The sequence below is a fragment of the Scyliorhinus torazame genome, chromosome 11, assembly GCF_047496885.1.
Source record: "Scyliorhinus torazame isolate Kashiwa2021f chromosome 11, sScyTor2.1, whole genome shotgun sequence".
Lineage (NCBI taxonomy): Eukaryota > Metazoa > Chordata > Chondrichthyes > Carcharhiniformes > Scyliorhinidae > Scyliorhinus > Scyliorhinus torazame.
Window position 1 is genome coordinate 12,141,778 of NC_092717.1, and position 18,070 is coordinate 12,159,847.

General features: G+C 42.3%; 1 protein-coding gene across 8 annotated transcripts in view; it reads left to right on the plus strand.

Moving 5' to 3' along the window:
• The window catches only part of LOC140385126 (zinc finger protein 236-like), a 177,663-nt gene that overhangs the window by 78,177 nt on the left and 81,416 nt on the right, over positions 1–18,070 (plus strand). For all 8 annotated transcript variants that reach the window (XR_011933295.1, XM_072466956.1, XM_072466958.1 and 5 more), the window contains exons 13-17: positions 3,098–3,358; positions 4,189–4,445; positions 14,268–14,357; positions 15,875–16,026; positions 17,906–18,009. Coding sequence is in view for 7 of the 8 variants with exons in the window: in XM_072466956.1 (XP_072323057.1) it covers positions 3,098–3,358; positions 4,189–4,445; positions 14,268–14,357; positions 15,875–16,026; positions 17,906–18,009 (864 nt within the window). In the remaining variant the exon portion in view is untranslated. The remainder of the gene's footprint in view (positions 1–3,097; positions 3,359–4,188; positions 4,446–14,267; positions 14,358–15,874; positions 16,027–17,905; positions 18,010–18,070) is intronic.

Consider the following 18,070-nt stretch of genomic DNA (forward strand, 5'->3'; position numbering starts at 1 on the left):
GGTGGCCTTTCTATTGCAACTTCAGCCATATCCCATGTACTTTATCTCTGTTTATAACTTCGCTTTGTTCTCTTTGCCTCCAATGTCCTCTCCTGCCTTAGGTGCTGGCTCTTGCTAGAGTATAGTTCCATAGACTCTAATTTCCCCCCAGAGTAACCATCCTTTGAATGTTAACATGGACACTCTGCTTTGCACTGAGTCTCCTCTCCAACCCCCTGCCCCCCCACCCACATTTTTAGTATGCTCCATTTCTGGCACCCGTGAGATGCCAGCCAGTTTTATTCATTTGCATGCAAAATGAGGCAAAAAATTAAGTTGTAATCTCATTTCCTTTAGGCTAGTTCCTAGACCATAGAAAATGAGTGTTCACGATTGCTATCTGGTATGGGCAACCCAGAAGTGAATTTGAGATGTTCAGTATTGACAGAGAGGATACAGGGAAAGTGCAGGGGAGCGGGGCAAATTCGAAAACTCTTACAAAGAGACATGATGAACCAAATAGCCGTCTCCTGTGTTATAAGGTTCTGTGATGTTGATAGCTTATTTAGAATTCCTCTTTGGAACTTATTTTGGCTTCTTTTGCCTTTGCCAATTACTTGGGCATCTGTCTTTTGTGGCATTGTTGCAGGGTGCCAATTTTCCTTCCAGTATGCATTCCTTTAAAGCTTCCAGCAGTACTCTAACTTTCTACTCCAAATGTGTATTGTGCTCCGTTCTGGTCTCCGTATTATAAAAAGGACGTGGAGAACTAGAGAAGGTGCAAAAATGATTTGCAAGGATGACACCAGAGCTGAGTGGTTACAACTGTCAGGAAAGATTAAGCAGGCAAGGGCTCTTTGATTTTTCTTGAAAAGAAAAGCCTGAGGTGTGACCTAATTTAAGTATTCAAAAGTCCAAAGAGGTTCAGTTAGGTAATTACAGAGAAGAGGATTTCACTTGTAGGGAAGTCCCAAATTAGGGGCATAATCAATGCAATTAAAATTTCAGGAAGATCTTATTTTACTCTGAGAAATGAGAATGTGGAACTCACTGCCACGTGGTGTGGTTGAGGCAGATAGCATAGATGTGTTTCAGGAGAAGCTGGAATAACGCACGAGGGAGAAAGAAGTAGAAGGATGTACTGTTAGGTTGGGACGTGGGGCATAAATACCAGCATAGAAAGGTTGGGCTGACTGGCCAATTGATGTGTTGTAAATGCTCTGCAGTTCTGCGCAAAATATAAATACCACCAACAACCAAAGGTAAAAGGAGATTAGCGAGCACTGGGGACAAAACGTTAAAAACGTAAGTAATGGATAGAGAGTGAGATTTCCAACGGAGAGTGAGAGTTTGTGGGCTGTGGAATTCAGGAACAATGCTAACATTCAAAAATGTATTGGATTGGTGGGTGAAAACAAAGGGATGTGTGAACAGGACGGTAGATGTGATTAGCATTATTTGGCTGGATGGTCTATAAAAACACTGAAAGAGATTCTCTGAGCTGAATGGTCTATTACTGTATTTGAAATTTCTTTATATAGATGGGGCGGTTTTCCACTGGTTAAATCCATTACTGCCAGTAAAGTTCTTGTTCTTATTTTCAAATCCCTCCAATAATTTGCCACTCCCTATCCCTGTAATCTTCTGCACCCTACAACCCTCATACCTGCACTCCTCCAGTTCTGATCTTTGAGCCATTCCCAATTTTAATCATTCTACTAATGGACATCTCTTCAGCTGCCTTGGTTTAAGCTCTGGAATTCCCTCCCAAAACCTCGCATCTTCTCTACCACTCTTTTCCCTTTCAAGGCATTCTTTAAAACCTACCTTTTAGACCAAGTTTATGGCCTTTTGCACCAATATATCTTTTTGTGACTCGGTATCAAATTTTGGTTGATAACAGTCCCGTGAAGTGCCTCGAGACATTTTACTGCATTAAAGGCGTTGAAGGTGTTGAGAATGACAGGATTGGAACTAAGCTCATGAGCAGTGACATGCCAGAAAAGGTAAAAATGAAAACATTTCAGAAATGACCAATGCAAAAGCAGAATACTGTGGATGCTGGAAATCTGAAACAAAATAGAAAGTGCTGGAAATGCTCAGCTGGTCAGGCATTTTGTGGCGATGTCGTCTAACCTGTTGACCATTTCCAGCATTTTCTGTTTTTAGTTAAGAAATGACTGAAGCCACTCGTTTGCAGGCTTTGAGCTTATAAAATTAAGCTGCTTTTGGACGCAAGGTCACTTTTAAAAAAACCTTTCAAACATCATTGTTTTAGTTCCCTAAGAAGCTGACAACTGTACACCATTGTAACTGCTAAATGGTTCTGTATAATGCTTAAAAGTCATTTTCAATTATTTAAAATTGAGTTACTCCCATGGTATTTTCAGCTGCATTAATAAAACTACAGGCTACCACTCCTAAATATATCAAGGAATATTTTTATAATGTTTAAAAACAGAATCATTCTGAAGCACTGCCTGATTTTTCTGGTGCATGGAATATTTGAACTTCACCCAATGTAAATAAGCTTGATTAGAGGCATGAGCGAAATAAAAGCTCCTGAAAGCTAGTGCAACTTGCAGCTGGATTGTCGATTCGGGAAGCACTTGGCCAACTTCTCATTGAGACTTTAGCTTCTGAACAAAAGGAGGACGACACCGTTTGAAATTCAGGCAGAAGGGTTATTCAGCCGTAACATTTCCAGCAAGTGCTCGTCATGAAGAGTTTGAATGCATTACACACCTTTACAAGCAGGCCATTCTGTCCAACTGGTCCATGCTGGTCTTTGAGCTCCACATGGGCCTCTTCCCAACACTCTTCATCTAACTCCAACCCCTCTATTGCTTTCTCCCTCATGCGTTTATCTAGTTCCCGCTTCAATGTATCTTAACTCATCCAACTCAACTGCTGCGTGAGTTAGTGAATTCCACATTCTCACTGCTGCCTGGGTAAATAAATTTCTCCTGAATTTCCCATTTGGATTTATGAGTGCGACTATCTCGTATTTAGTACTTATTATCACTGAAGCTGAAATGAGGGGGGGGGGGAAATAAAAACAACTCTGCAGGAATATTATACTTGATGGTTGTGGCCAACAAATGTGTCCTTGTTTCAGATCTCATACTGGTGAAAAACCTTTCAAATGTTCGCAGTGTGGCAGAGCCTTTGTTTCATCAGGGGTCCTTAAATCACATATCCGGACGCATTCTGGCCTGAAAGCCTACAAATGTTTGATTTGTGATGGCACTTTCACTACTAATGGCAGCCTGAAGAGACACATGTCAACCCATAGTGAGGTGCGTCCTTTCATGTGCCCCTATTGTCAGAAGACTTTCAAGACTTCCATGAATTGTAAAAAGCATATGAAGACACATAGGTAAGAGCTTTTGAAGTCATTTTGAATGCTTTTAGTTATAACCACTTCAGTCCTCCTGTGTACATGGACGTCACCTGAGCTTCTTGCCATGATATTTCATGGCAGCAGAATGTTACCGGAAGCCTTCTGTTGTGTGTGCTAAGAATAAAGTGATTGCAAGATGATGTGGTGCAGAATCCTTCCACTGTGCACTTGGTTTTTAGCCAGATAAAACAGGCTGGTTATTTGACTTAGGAGGTTTCGTGGAGAGAATGGGTTGTAGAAATTTCATGGGCATGAGTGGAAGGGGTCGGGGGCGACGAGGTAAGTTTTCATTCCGCACCACATTTGTCTCGCAGGCCCAAGGTAAGCACAGGGTGGGGAGGTCAGCACTTGCGAACGTGGGGAGCGGAGTTTACACTTGGGGGACCAAGAGGAGCATTTCTGCACCCCCTGGCCCCACAAAGTAAAGTTTGAAACTTTACTTGGAATGGCCTCTTGGGTCAGTTGTCCACGTTTCTCTTTTCAGGATCACCAGTACCAGTCACCCGGTTAATCCTGCCTGCAGATGACTTTGGGACCCTGCATTTGCATGAAGCTTCTGTCATTTAAAATTGCTTATGAGCAGGAGCAGTTTGGATATATGACCTATTTAATTTTAACTATCAGCCCATAACCTCTGGTATTATCAAATAGAATAAACATGAGTTGACTGCATGTTAAGAGGCTTTTAGCTTAATTTGCGGTATAAAAGAGAAATGCAAGTATTCTTTTTCTACACTGGATCAATATCAGCATCAAATTTTGTTTCCTATCCTGGTGCCCCTGCATAAATTTGTTTCTCTGTGCAGGTACGAACTTGCTCAGCAGATACAACAGCAGCAGACATCCCTGGATGATGATGGCCTGGTTGAATCCATGGAACAGCAGTCTGACTCGACTAATGGCCAGGCGCAAGCCCAGCTTCAGCCTGAGGAACTCCAGCCCTCTTCGACAGTCAATGCTGACCAGCAAACCTTGCTCGGCCTGAGCCAAGAACAGGTTGTGGGATCTCAGCAAAGTGGTCTTGGTCAACAGCTTGCAGACCAGCAGCTTGTCCAGGATGAAGGTAAAATTAAGACTACTCTTTTGAAGTAGTTCATGCTTAACATGCTTTTAAAATTGCAACCATCATTGAAGCTCAGAAAGATCAGTAATGTTATTCTATTTTAGAGGAAGTAAAGACATGTCGTGAAATTTTCTGGATTTGTCCCTAAATTTGGCAGATCAGTGGATTTAGACCACATCTTGGGGCATTCTACCAATCTCCTGCTGACATTGTGCCTGAAAATCAGGACAAAACCTGCAGAAACTCAGAGGCTGTGTTCTTTAAAGTCGGGCAATAACAAATAGAGGGTGTGAAAAGCGTCCATGGCAGAATAATCAGAAATGGATTGGAACAAGTGGATGCAATGGCCTTTCTTTGATTTGGACACTCATTATTTTTTATTGTATTGCATTGTTCATAATATGGAAAAAGCAGAATTAATCGGCCACCCCTACCTCTGTACTGAAAAATGTATAGTATAAGTTAAGTAAAGTTTTTTTTTATATAAGAAGTAATTCAACATCATCTAACAGAAAAGAAAGAATCAAATTAGTGTTAACAACACGATTGAGGACCGTTGACATTTGGAATAAGCAGATACCTCGTTTAAACCAGTAGAACTTCAGATTTCATGTTCTTTTAAACAAAAACACAAACTTTATTCCGTATCAAAGAGTCGGCCAGAACAAGCACTGTTAACATAAGAACATAACATAAGAACTAGGAGCAGGAGTAGGCCATCTGGCCCCTCGAGCCTGCTCCGCCATTCAATGAGATCATGGCTGATCTTTTGTAGACTCAGCTCCACTTTCCGGCCCTAACACCATAACCCTTAATCGCTTTATTCTTCAAAAAAACTATCTATCTTTATCTTAAAAACATTTAATGAAGGAGCCTCTACTGCTTCACTGGGCAAGGAATTCCATAGATTCACAACCCTTTGGGTGAAGAAGTTCCTCCTAAACTCAGTCCTAAATCTACTTCCCCTTATTTTGAGGCTATGCCCCCTAGTTCTGCTTTCTCCCGCCAGTGGAAACAACCTGCCTGCATCTATCCCCTTCATAATTTTATATGTTTCTATAAGATCCCCCCCTCATCCTTCTAAATTCCAACGAGTACAGTCCCAGTCTACTCAATCTCTCCTCGTAATCCAACCCCTTCAGCTCTGGGATTAACCTCCTCTGCACACCCTCCAGTGCCAGTACGTCCTTTCTCAAGTAAGGAGACCAAAACTGAACACAATACTCCAGGTGTGGCCTCACTAACATATACAATTGCAGCATAACCTCCCTAGTCTTAAACTCCATCCCTCTAGCAATGAAGGACAAAATTCCATTTGCCTTCTTAATCACCTGTTGCACTTGTAAACCAACTTTTTGCGACTCATGCACTAGCATACCCAGGTCTCTCTGCACAGCAGCATGTATCATTTAAATAATCCCTTTTGCTGTTATTCCTACCAAAATGGATAACCTCATATTTGTCAACATTGTATTCCATCTGCCAGGCCCTAGCCCATTCACTTAGCCTATCCAAATCCCTCTGCAGACTCCCAGTATCCTCTGCACGTTTTGCTTTACCACTCATCTTAGTGTCTTTTCAAACTTGGACACATTGCCCTTGGTCCCCAACTCCAAATCATCTATGTAAATTGTGAACAATTCCACGTGGGCCCAACACTGATCTCTGAGGGACACCACTAGCTACTGATTGCCAACCAGAGAAACACCCATTAATTCCCACTCTTTGCTTTCTATTAATTAACCAATCCTCTATCCATGCTACTACTTTCCCCTTAATGCCATGCATCTTTATCTTATGCAGCAACCTTTTGTGTGGCACCTTGTCAAAGGCTTTCTGGAAATCCAGATATACCATATCCATTGGCTCCCCGTTATCTACCGCACTGGTAATGTCCTCAAAAAATTCCACTAAATTAGTTAGGCACGACCGGCCCTTTATGAACCCATGCTGTGTCTGCCCAATGGGACAATTTCCATTCAGATGCCTCGCTATTCCTTCCTTGATGATAGATTCCAGCATCTTCCCTGCTACTGAAGTTAAACTCACTGGCCTATAATTACCTGCTTTCTGCCTACCTCCTTTTTTAAACAGTGGTGTCACGTTTGCTAATTTCCAATCTGCCGGGACCACCCAATCTCGTGAATTTTGGTAAATTATCACTAGTGCATTTGCAATTTCCCTAGCCATCTCTTTTAGCACTCTGGGATGCATTCCATCAGGGCCAGGAGACTTGTCTACCTTTAGCTCCATTAGTTTGCCCATCACTAACTCCTTAGTGATAACAATCCTCTCAAGGTCCTCACCTGTCATAGCCTCATTTCCATCAGTCACTGACATGTTATTTGTGTCTTCCACTGTGAAGGCCGACCCAAAAAACCTGTTCTGTTCCTCAGCTATTTCCTCATCTCCCATTATTAAATCCCCCTTCTCATCCTCTAAAGGACCAATATTTACCTTAGCCACTCTTTTTGTTTTATATATTTGTAGAAACAAATAAGGCTTACAACTACGTATGCTATACACTCAGATCTATTTCTTACTTCTCCCATGAATTCTCTCACATCAATCTTAGTTGTTTACATCAGCAGGAATTATCCATGAATGTGTCATAAGAAGATTTATAAGAATTATTGGTTAATTCACTTGTGTTGTGACTCGACTCACGTTGGGTATGAATTGACCGTGCTCTTGCCCAGGGTGTCAACAATAGCCTCAACCACTTTCAGTCTACCCAGAATTTTGGATTCCAAACCTCAAGTTCAATTTTTGTTTCCTCAGCAATGGGGAGGGTCAGTTTCCCTTTTCTGTTCCGTTTTCATTTCTGTTTTCAGTTAGGGTCATGCATAGTTAAAGTTCCTCCCTCTGCTGTTTTATAGCTCTCTCTCTTCTATTCTGACCTTTTCAGTGTCATAAGTTCCTAGCTTTTTTATGTTGCATTTACCTCATTTCTGACAGTTAAAGCATAATTCTTAAAACTACAAGTTCCATCCTAAAACGAAAACTGGGTGGCACGCTAGCACAGTGGCTAGCACTGATGCTTCACAATGCCAGGGTCACAGGTTCGATTTCAGGCTTGTGTCACTGTCTGCGGAGTCTGCACGTTCTCCCTGTGTCTGCGTGGGTTTCCTCCGACTGCTCCGGTTTCCTCCCACAAGTCCCGAAAGACGTGCTTGTTAGGTGAATTGGACATTCTGAATTCTCCCTCCGTATACCCGAACAGGCGCCGGAGTGTGGTGACTAGGAGATTTTCACAGTAACTTCATTGCAGTGTTAATATGAACCTACTTGTGACACTAATAAAGATGATTATTAGTATTACATTATAAAACACGTGAATCAGGAACTAGCTTCTTCCATCTCTCTGCAATATTTTTAGAATTTATCCAATTTCTTTAGATGGCTACTATGGAATTTGTTTCTGCCACCATGTCAGGGGGTGTCTAGCCCTTTGTTGTGTAATGAGCATTCACCTCATTTGCCTCTCGTTCTTTTGCTATTCACCTTAATTCTCTGCCCTACTGCTATTATTATATTGCCTTTGAAATCAATTTCTAAATAATCTAAATCATTCATAATTTTAAACACCTCTATTAAATCACCTCTTAGCCTTCCCTGCTCTCAGAATAATAACCCTAGCTATTTTAGTCTATCCACATAACTGGATTTCCTTTTCCTTTAACCAATTTAATGTAGTTCTTCTATACCCCCTCCAAGGCCTTCACATTCTTCCTAAAGAATTGAAAAATGCCAGCTGGGCCAAAATAATGCTCTACAGATTTAGCAAATGTTCCTATGTTTGTACTTTGTGTTTCTAGTCCACGACCCCAATGCTTTATTAACTGCTTTATTAACCTGTTCCGGCTCCTACAAATGTTTGTGCCCAAACTACTACACCAGCCCCCCCCCCCCCCGCCTTCCAACTAGTGTCTCTGTTTTTTCACGCTTGTTAAAATTGTACCTTTTGCGAGCATTGTTTCAACAAATTTTTCCTTTCAGAATGTAGCAGCTGAAACTTTTCTATGTTGAAATTCATCTGCTGTGTGCCCACCCATTTTATCAGTCTGGCTATCTCCTCAAGCAGCCTATTACCATCTTCCTCACTGTTTCATACTAGTTCAAAGTTTTGTGTCCTCTGCAAATTTTGAAATTGTGCCATGCACCTCAAGTTCAAGTCATTAATAGATATCAAAACAGAAGTGGTCCCAGTACTGGACCCTGGGGAATCACCATTGTATACTTCCCTGCAGTCTGAAAAACAGTCTTTGTCGAACTCTGTTTTCTCTCCCTCAGCCAATTTTGTATTCATGACGTTACTGTCCTTCTACAACGTGGCCAGTTGTGCTCACAAGCCTAATGTGTAATTTTTCAAATGCCCTTCGAAAATCCAAGCTGACACGAACCTCGCCAACTTTCAGCGCGGGAAGTCTACTTGTTTACACTGTTTACATCTCCAACAAGCAGAATCACAGATGGCTCCACGGGTGGGAACTTATCACATTTACTGTTCAGTGGTACATCTTACTTTTCTAGCCATTTTTTTCCACTTTTGACGAGAGCTGGCCTCGGCTGTAATGTAAATAGGCCTATATGCGACATTCAAAAACCAAAATTGTCCGCTCAGCTCATCGCCGCCACCAGAAGTTCAAATTGTCCGAAATCTGAAACTTAATCACCCTGAGGATCTCGGATAAAAGATACTCAACCTCTAGAAGCATATAATGTCCCTGTTGTTTTCATATATATTTATAATTTCAGATTCAAACGTTGCAAATGCATTTTAAGCTCCGATCATCATTTGGTAGATTTGCGGCAATTACACCAGCGGTTCATCAGATGAAAATGTAATTTGCATCTTTTGTGTGTTGTGTCCGAACTCTTACTTAACACGATGCCCGTTAACAGGTGGTCACCAATAAATCCAATTCAGGAGAAACCTCATAGCCAGACAGTGGTGAGAATGTGGAACTCTATCACATGGGGCAGTTGAGAAGAATATTGTACATTCATTTCAGGGGACACTAGATGGAAACTTGAGGGAGAACAGAAAAGAAGGACAGGCTGACAGAGTTAATTAGGAGAAGGCTCACGTAGTGTACAAAAACTGGCATAGACTGAATGGGCTGAATGACCGGTTTCTTATGCTTAAATTCTATGTAACAGCAAAAGCAAATGAGAAAAACAAAGGAATGGAAGCTGTTCCCACCAGCTATTCTCAAACGATACTTGTGCTATTATTGCTTTACATATTTCTCTATTCCTGCCTCTCTCACCTTTTCTCTCTCCATTGTTTTCTAATACATTATATATCTATATATATCATGTCCCAACGTTATCACAAACATGTCTACTTAACTTGGTTCAAGAAGTTTATCTCTACCGATCCAAGCCACTAGATGGAGGTGCATTCTCTTCATCCTGATTGAATCACATCATACAATAGTTAATCAGAGAACCAGCGGCAGTGGTCCCGTGTCTTTCACAAGCCTTTTGACAACTGGTTCACAAATGAGAAAATATGAATTCCTTATAAAGTAGTATTTTGGGTTTCTGAAGTCTTGCCTTCCTTCACCGGAAAGTGATTGTGCTTTTTCACGTTACATTGAATTTCTAAGCACTGAAACAGTTCAACCCAGCTGGTCCGTGTTGGTGCTTAAACTCCACATTAGCCTTCTTCCACCTTACTTGATCTCTCTCTGCCGGTATATCCTTTCACGTTTGACAGTGACGCTGGTTGTGAGGTGGCAGGAATGTCCTCGAATGATTTGATTTGTTTTGGGAAGTGCCTTTTATTCGTTCCCCTTGGAGATTAGGAATTCCAGGTCTGTCTCGTCTCTGACGCACAACAGTGGAGTTCAAAAGGCACTGTGCCAAAAGAACCACCAAAAAGTCAAACTGTTATCAAGTAACGGGTAGACGTTATTAAACAGCTCACTGAAAGAGTTTGATGTGAAGAGAGGGCAATTTGAGAAACCCGGTGCCAAGATCAATCAATGTGCCTGTAAATTTTCCAACCAATTAAAGCATTTTTGATTTGAAGTGAATTTCCCATAATTGCTTTCTGTTTATGTATTTATACAGGTGTGCTTTAAAAAGGATCACAAAATATCAATCCCATTTCTGACTAGTTTACTGCGGAACTTCAGGTTTTAAAAAAATGTTTTTGTTATCCTCCCACCTTGCTGTAGCTGAACATATTCACTGGCAGAACGGGTACTGCAGAGGCACAGTGGAGGAAGGCACAGGGTGTACAGTACGAATATGGGGAGAAGGCGAGCAGGTTGCTGGCCCACCAATTGAGGAAAAGGGGAGCAGCGAGGGAAATAGGGGGAGTGAGGGATGAGGAAGGAGAGATGGAGCGGGGAGCGGAGAGAGTGAATGGAGTGTTCAAGGCATTTTATAAAAAATTATACGAAGCTCAATGGGAGGGAGAGAATGATGGGCTTTATGGACCGGCTGGAATTTCCCAAGGTGGAGGAGCAGCAAAGGGTGGGACTGGGAGCACCGATTGAAATAGAGGAAGTAGTGAAAGGAATTAGGAGCATGCAGGCGGGGAAGGCTCCGGGACCGGATGGATTCCCAGTTGAATTTTACAGGAAATATGTGGACTTGCTTGCCCCGCTACAGATGAGGACCTTTAATGAGGCAAAGGAAAGGGGACAGCTGCCCCCGACTATGTCTGAGGCAACGATATCGCTTCTCCTAAAGAAGGAAAAGGACCTGCTGCAATGAGGGTCCTATAGACCTATTTCCCTCCTAAATGTAGACGCTAAGATTCTGGCCACGGTAATGGCAATGAGGATAGAGGATTGTGTCCCGAGGGTGGTCCATGAGGACCAAACTGGGTTTGTGAAGGGGAGACAGCTGAATACGAATATACGGAGGCTGCTAGGGGTAATGATGATGCCCCCACCAGAGGGGGAAGCGGAGATAGTGGTGGCGATGGATGCCGAGAAAGCATTTGATAGAGTGGAGTGGGATTATTTGTGGGAGGTGCTGAGGAGATTTGGTTTTGGAGATGAGTATGTTGGATGGGTGCAGCTGTTGTATAGGGCCCCAGTGGCGAGTGTGGTCACGAATGGACGGGGATCTGCATACTTTCGGCTCCATAGAGGGACAATGCCCTCTGTCCCCATTACTGTTTGCACTGGCGATTGAGCCCCTGGCAATAGCATTGAGGGGTTCCAAGAAGTGGAGGGGAGTACTTAGAGGAGGAGAAGAACACCGGGTATCTCTGTATGCGGATGATTTGTTGTTATATGTAGCGGACCCGGCGGAGGGGATGCCAGAGATATGCTGACACTTCGGGAGTTTGGAGAATTCTCAGGATATAAACTGAACATGGGGGAAAAGTGAGTTGTTTGTGGTGCATCCAGGGGAGCAGAGCAGAGAAATAGAGGACTTTCCGCTGAGGAAGGTAACAAGGGACTTTCGTTACTTGGGGATCCAGATAGCCAAGAATTGGGGTACATTGCATAGGTTAAATTTAACGCGATTGGTGGAACAAATGGAGGAGGACTTCAAGAGATGGGACATGGTATCCCTGTCACTGGCAGGGAGGGTGCAGGCGGTTAAAATGGTAGTCCTCCCGAGATTCCTCTTTGTGTTTCAGTGCCTCCCGGTGGTGATCACGAAGGTTTTTTTCAAAAGGATCGAAAAGAGTATCATGAGTTTTGTGTGGGCCGGGAAGACCCCGAGAGTGAGGAAGGGATTCTTACAGCGTAGTAGGGATAGGGGGGTGCTGGCACTACCGAGCCTAAGTGAGTACTACTGGGCCGCCAATATCTCAATGGTGAGTAAGTGGATGGGAGAAGAGGAGGGAGTGGCGTGGAAGAGATTGGAGAGGGCGTCCTGTAGGGGGACTAGCCTACAAGCTATGGTGACGGCCCCATTGCCGTTCTCACCGAAGAAATACACCACCAGCCCGGTGGTGGTGGCGACTTTGAAAATTTGGGGACAGTGGAGACGGCATAGGGGAAAGACTGGAGCCTTGGTGGGGTCCCCGATAAGAAATAACCATAGGTTTTCCCCGGGGAGAATGGATGGGGGATTTGGAATATGGCAAAGAGCAGGAGTAACGCAACTGAATGATCTGTTTGTGGATGGGAAGTTCGCAAGTCTGGGAGCGCTGACCGAGAAATATGGGTTGCCCCAAGGGAATGCATTCCGGTATATGCAACTGAGGGCTTTTGCGAGGCAGCAGGTGAGGGAATTCCCGCAGCTCCCGACGCATGAGGTGCAGGACAGAGTAATCTCAAAGACATGGGTGGGGGACGGTAAGGTGTCAGATATATATAGGGAAATGAGGGACGAGGGGGAGATTATGGTAGATGAGCTGAAAGGGAAATGGGAAGAAGAGCTGGGGGAGGAGATTGAGGAGGGGCTATGGGCGGATGCCCTAAGTAGGGTAAACTCATCGTCCTCGTATGCCAGGCTAAACCTGATTCAATTTAAGGTGTTACACAGGGCGCATATGACTGGAGCACGGCTCAGTACATTTTTGGGGGTAGAGGATAGGTGTGCGAGATGCTCGAGAAGCCCAGCGAATCACACCCATATGTTCTGGTCATGTCCGGCACTACAAGGGTTCTGGGTGGGGGTGACAAAGGTGCTTTCGAAAGTAGTGGGGGTCCAGGTCGAACCAAGCTGGGGGTTGGCTATATTTGGGGTTGCACAAGAGCCGGGAGTGCAGGAGGTGAGAGAGGCCGATGTTTTGGCCTTTGCGTCCCTAGTAGCCCGGCGCAAGATACTGTTGATGTGGAAGGAAGCCAAGCCCCCGGGGGTGGAGACCTGGATAAATGACATGGCAGGGTTTATAAAGCTGGAACGGATTAAGTTCGTCCTAAGGGGATCGGCTCAAGGGTTCACCAGGCGGTGGCAACCGTTCGTCGAATACCTCACAGAAAGATAGAGGGAATGGAAAAGAAGAAGGCAGCAGCAGCAGCCTGGGGGGGGGGGGGGGGGGGGGGGGGGTGGAGGAACCAGAAGGAGTCTCAGGGTTATTAATATATATGTATAGGTCGTTGCTATAAATAATTGTATATTGGACTGTTAAATCATATTTTTGGAGAGTGTTTATCTGAGACAAGGCAGTTGCCATTTAGTTTTTGTTATATTTTATTTATTCTTTGTTTATAAAACAGGTCATTGTTATTTATACTGTTATATTATTGTGTAAAGGATACACAATGTGCTGTGATGGTTGACCAAAAATTTTCAATAAAATATTTTTTTTAAAAAACATTCACTGGCAGGATGTACAACAGTATCGCTTTCTGCACAAACAATGCAAAGACTTTAACACCATATTCAGAATGCTTTATTCTGAACGGTGTAAAGCATGACCTAAGAGAGAATGGACCAAATCTGGGGGAAATCAAACTGAAATCCTCAACAGCAGAGGATATCTAAATACTATGATCCCTACTGGAGCACTGAGTTTACTGCCTAAATGCATGGGACCAGAAATGTGTTGGTAGGACCTGAAGTCTTGTAGATCTTGTATTACTCAATATTATATTAATTTTGATGGTACCATCTAAATGTCTAACTTTTGTTAAATTGAGGCAAGATGCATTTATTGGGGAAGCTGGTTAAGTGCATAATGGACGAAGGAATTGACCTGTGTGCAGGAGGGATGACATGAAGAGGTGTAGCAGCAGGCTCGTGTGGAGCTTAAACACCAGCATTGCCTAGCCAGGCCAAATGGCCAGTTCCGGCACTGGGAAATTCTGTGTAATATATATTTGCTATTTCTTATTTTAATCTGCATACGTGAGCAATGTCAAATTAAGTGTTTTGTTTGTTATTTTCCTACTCCAGATTCCTTTGTGACAACTCAGCAGAATATCAGCCAATTTGATCAACAAGCTATAACGCAGCAAACCTTTGATCAACAGAGCCTGACCCAAGGTTGAAGTTAAAATTAATTTGGTGGCTTTTAGAAAAATAGTGCAACTTTTTTTGTGTTTCTCCAGCTTTCTCCAGTAACTGTTGCAAACGTGAATTAAGTAATTAATTAAAGTTATGCAGCACTCTGCTTCGGGACAAGGCATACCAGCCAAAAATAATTAACCGGAAGCTAATTCATGGTGCTGGTGAAACAATCTATGCAACAGCGTAATCTTGAATTGAGCAATGTCAAATTTTAAAATAGCTTTTTCGGCGGAGCTAGTGGCGAGGCCGATTGTCTGCATTTCACAAATGTTAAGATTTGGGATTTTAGTTCGGTATTTTTACTGCATGGTTTTTTTAAAATTAAGGGGCTTTTTGAATTGATCTGGGATGGTAGAATAGTAGTTTTATTCCTGGGCTAGTAATCCACCGGCCTGAACTAATGGTCTGAGGATCACAAGCTCAAATTCCATCACAGAAGCTGGGGAATTCAAATTCAGTTAAGGAAATAAATATGGAATAAAAATCCCGTACAAGTAATGGTGAGCATTGTAACTACATGGCCGTGGTAAAAATCTATGCAGTTCACTAATGCTGTTTAGGGAAGAAAATCTGTCGCCCTCACCCATTCTGGGCAAATGTAACTCTACATCGTCGACAATGTGGCTGACTCCAATCTGCTACTCCAAATGGCCTAGCAAGCCACTCAATGGTATTCAAGAAGGTGGTTCACAACGCCTTTTCGAGGGCAATTAGGGGTGGGCAATAAATGCTCATGGCGTCCTAATCCTGAAAATGAATTTTAAAAAATAACTGCCATATCTCTTTTGTGATGTTACATCTGCAAAAACAGAGTTTTGTTTTGTCAGCTGGTGCAGAATTTGAGAAGTTTATTCTTTCCTCTTATCAAAATAGCCCCGTTTCTAAAAAGGAAAATTTGAACCGGTCTCCAAGACTGACTAATGGACCAAGAAGTTTTAAATTAGTTGGTCGCTCTAAGGCAGTAGAACAACACTGCGTCACAGGAGCATTTTGAGACAGAAAAAGACGAGACAGGAGGATCTATCAGGAAAGGTGATGAAAAGCTGTATCGAAGGTAGATGTAAAGGAACATCCAAAAGAACTAGAGAGTGGGAGAGCAGCTGAGAGGTTTAGCAAAGGAATTACAGAATTTGTGACATCGACAGCTGGAATCGATGGCTGCCAATGGTAGGGTGAAGGAAATCAGGAACGCACAAGAGGCCAGAATTGGGTGATAGTAAGAACTAGCAGGAAGTAATTCCATGTCTATAATTTATAACTTTGGGGTTTGAGTTATGGTTATAAATTGAGAATTCTGTTGTGATTTGTGATATTGCAAATGCTCAATTTGTATGAAACCTGGACTGGCTAAATTGCTCTATATTGAATGAAATAGGACAGAAACGTATATATTTTTATCACTTAGCAAGTTGACACAGTTGTTCTATGTTGCCATTTAAACATTGTAAGTTGAGTGAACCTAAACAAATTAACCTATTACTATTCTGTGCCAGGTTTTACCATCACCGATAGCTTTGGGCAGCAGAGTCCGTTCACAGCAGTGCAGCAGTTACAGGACTCCAGTAGCCTTGAGTCACAAGCTCTAACTCCCAGTTACCATCAGCAGAGTCTGCTTCAGGTTCCTACAACAGACAACATCAATGTGGTGAGTATTAAACAAATGATGTTTTAAACTGTACTCCTCAGAGACTTGTTCCACCTTAGTGCTGCAGCTTTAAGGCATTATTGCGTTTTGAAGAATTAATTTATGAAATTGTAAATCAACTGTTTAGAAATGTAAGCTGGTGTTAAATGGGCCCATTGAAGTTTTTGGTATCTATAATAAAAGATGTGAAATGCCCACTCTGGTATACTATGATCACCATTGCATTTTCATGAGGTTAGATTGAATTTTTCTGATGTATGTGCTCATAGAGTCATTACAGCAGAGGAGGCCATTCAACCCATTGAGTCCATGCCATCTCCATATTTACTTAGTAAACATCTTCCACATTTGATGAGTAAGGACAGGTAATGGGTAAGGATAACAGATTTTCTTCCCTAAACGACAGTGATGAGCTAGATGGGTTAAATATTAGGACAGGTTGCGTATGTTTGGCTTGTTTTCCCTTGAGGATAGAAGATTGAAGGGTGATCTTATCAATGTGTTTAAAATGCTAGTGAGGAATGAAGAATGAGGGGGCATCATGTTAAATTTAGAGGCAGGCCATTTAGAAGGAAAATAAGGAAGCATCTTTCCCACATAAAAGGATAATAGCGATTTGGAAATTCCACACTCCTTCCACCTCCAAAAAAGAGGAAAACTGAAGACTGACATTTTTTGTTGAGTAAGGCTGTCCACTAATCTGGAGATGAGGTGAGTAACTGGTACTAAGTCCTGATCAGCTACATCTAATTGAATGGCAGATCAATTTCGAGTAGCTGACTAGTCTATTCCTGCCCCTCTGTTCTGAAGAATTCGCATGCTTTGAGGGTTTTCTTGGTGAACGTGCACTCGATTGTTATTGGTTCAATGGATGGCATGAAGGGAAAGGCTTTATTGGCGGCCCAACACAGATCATGGAGTGGTTGGTCAGAAGGCAGAGGATCGTCGGTATTCTAATGAACAGATTAGCATGCCTGGTAATGAGTGTCCAATTACTGTGATGGCCTCTGGTGGTGACAGGATCCCAAACTTAACGAGGGGCATTTTGCCCCTTGACAGCTGAGTGAAACTCCGATGCCGATCTCTCATATCTGTATTATATTTGTGTATGTGACAAGTAGTGTTAAAACAGGGAGAGGATTTTAACACTCTATCACATACTGTTCAAAATCTTGACAAATATAAAGTATGGTCACCTTGATGAATAAAATAAAGAATGGGACAGTGTTCAATGCAAAATAGAAGTAAAATCATACACGACTGCCCTTTTTCTGTGATGGTATGTGTGGGGTGGATTAGGTATAATGATTCTTGTACCAGTACATAATGAAAGTTAAGCAGCCATAGGGAATTTAAGTAATAAATTATTGAGTCAGACTTTTGCCAGTAGAAACTGATGTAGCAAATTACCTTTTTGTATTTGGCATTTCTTAATCTTTGAATTCAACACTAAGTAAAACTGCATTTTACTTTAATTTTTGGACTTTCAGCACTAATTCGGGTTCTGGACCAGATTATTTAAACTCATTTTTCAATACTTGGTAGCCAGCAAGCAAAAATGGGTCTGTTGATTGTGTAAATTTACTTACTGGCTCATTGCTGTATTTCATTCATCACCTTCTATGGACGTATTGGATTTGTCTTCTTTGTAAAATTTTTCAGTGTCGTTACTGTGGAATGCTGTGCATTGTTGTGAATTAATATGCATGCATTTCAGTATCGTTGAAGCTCACTCAGACCGTAATACTGTCTGCATATCATAACACTGTGATGGGCATAATTCAGTATTTTATTGATGTGACACCTTTTCCGTGACTATTTAAAAAAAAAAACTAAAACTAAAAAATCCTTTTGTATTTTTTTTCATGCACATTTGTAGACCACCCGACTTATGCATGAGCCATCATCGGGAAGCCTACATCTTCAAAGCCATCGCTCAGCCTTCCACTCTGACAGTGAGGACCACGTTAGACGAACATACAGGTTAGTGTCAATGGGAGTGCTTTTACAGCATGTTCCCATGTATTGGAGACTTGCTGATAGG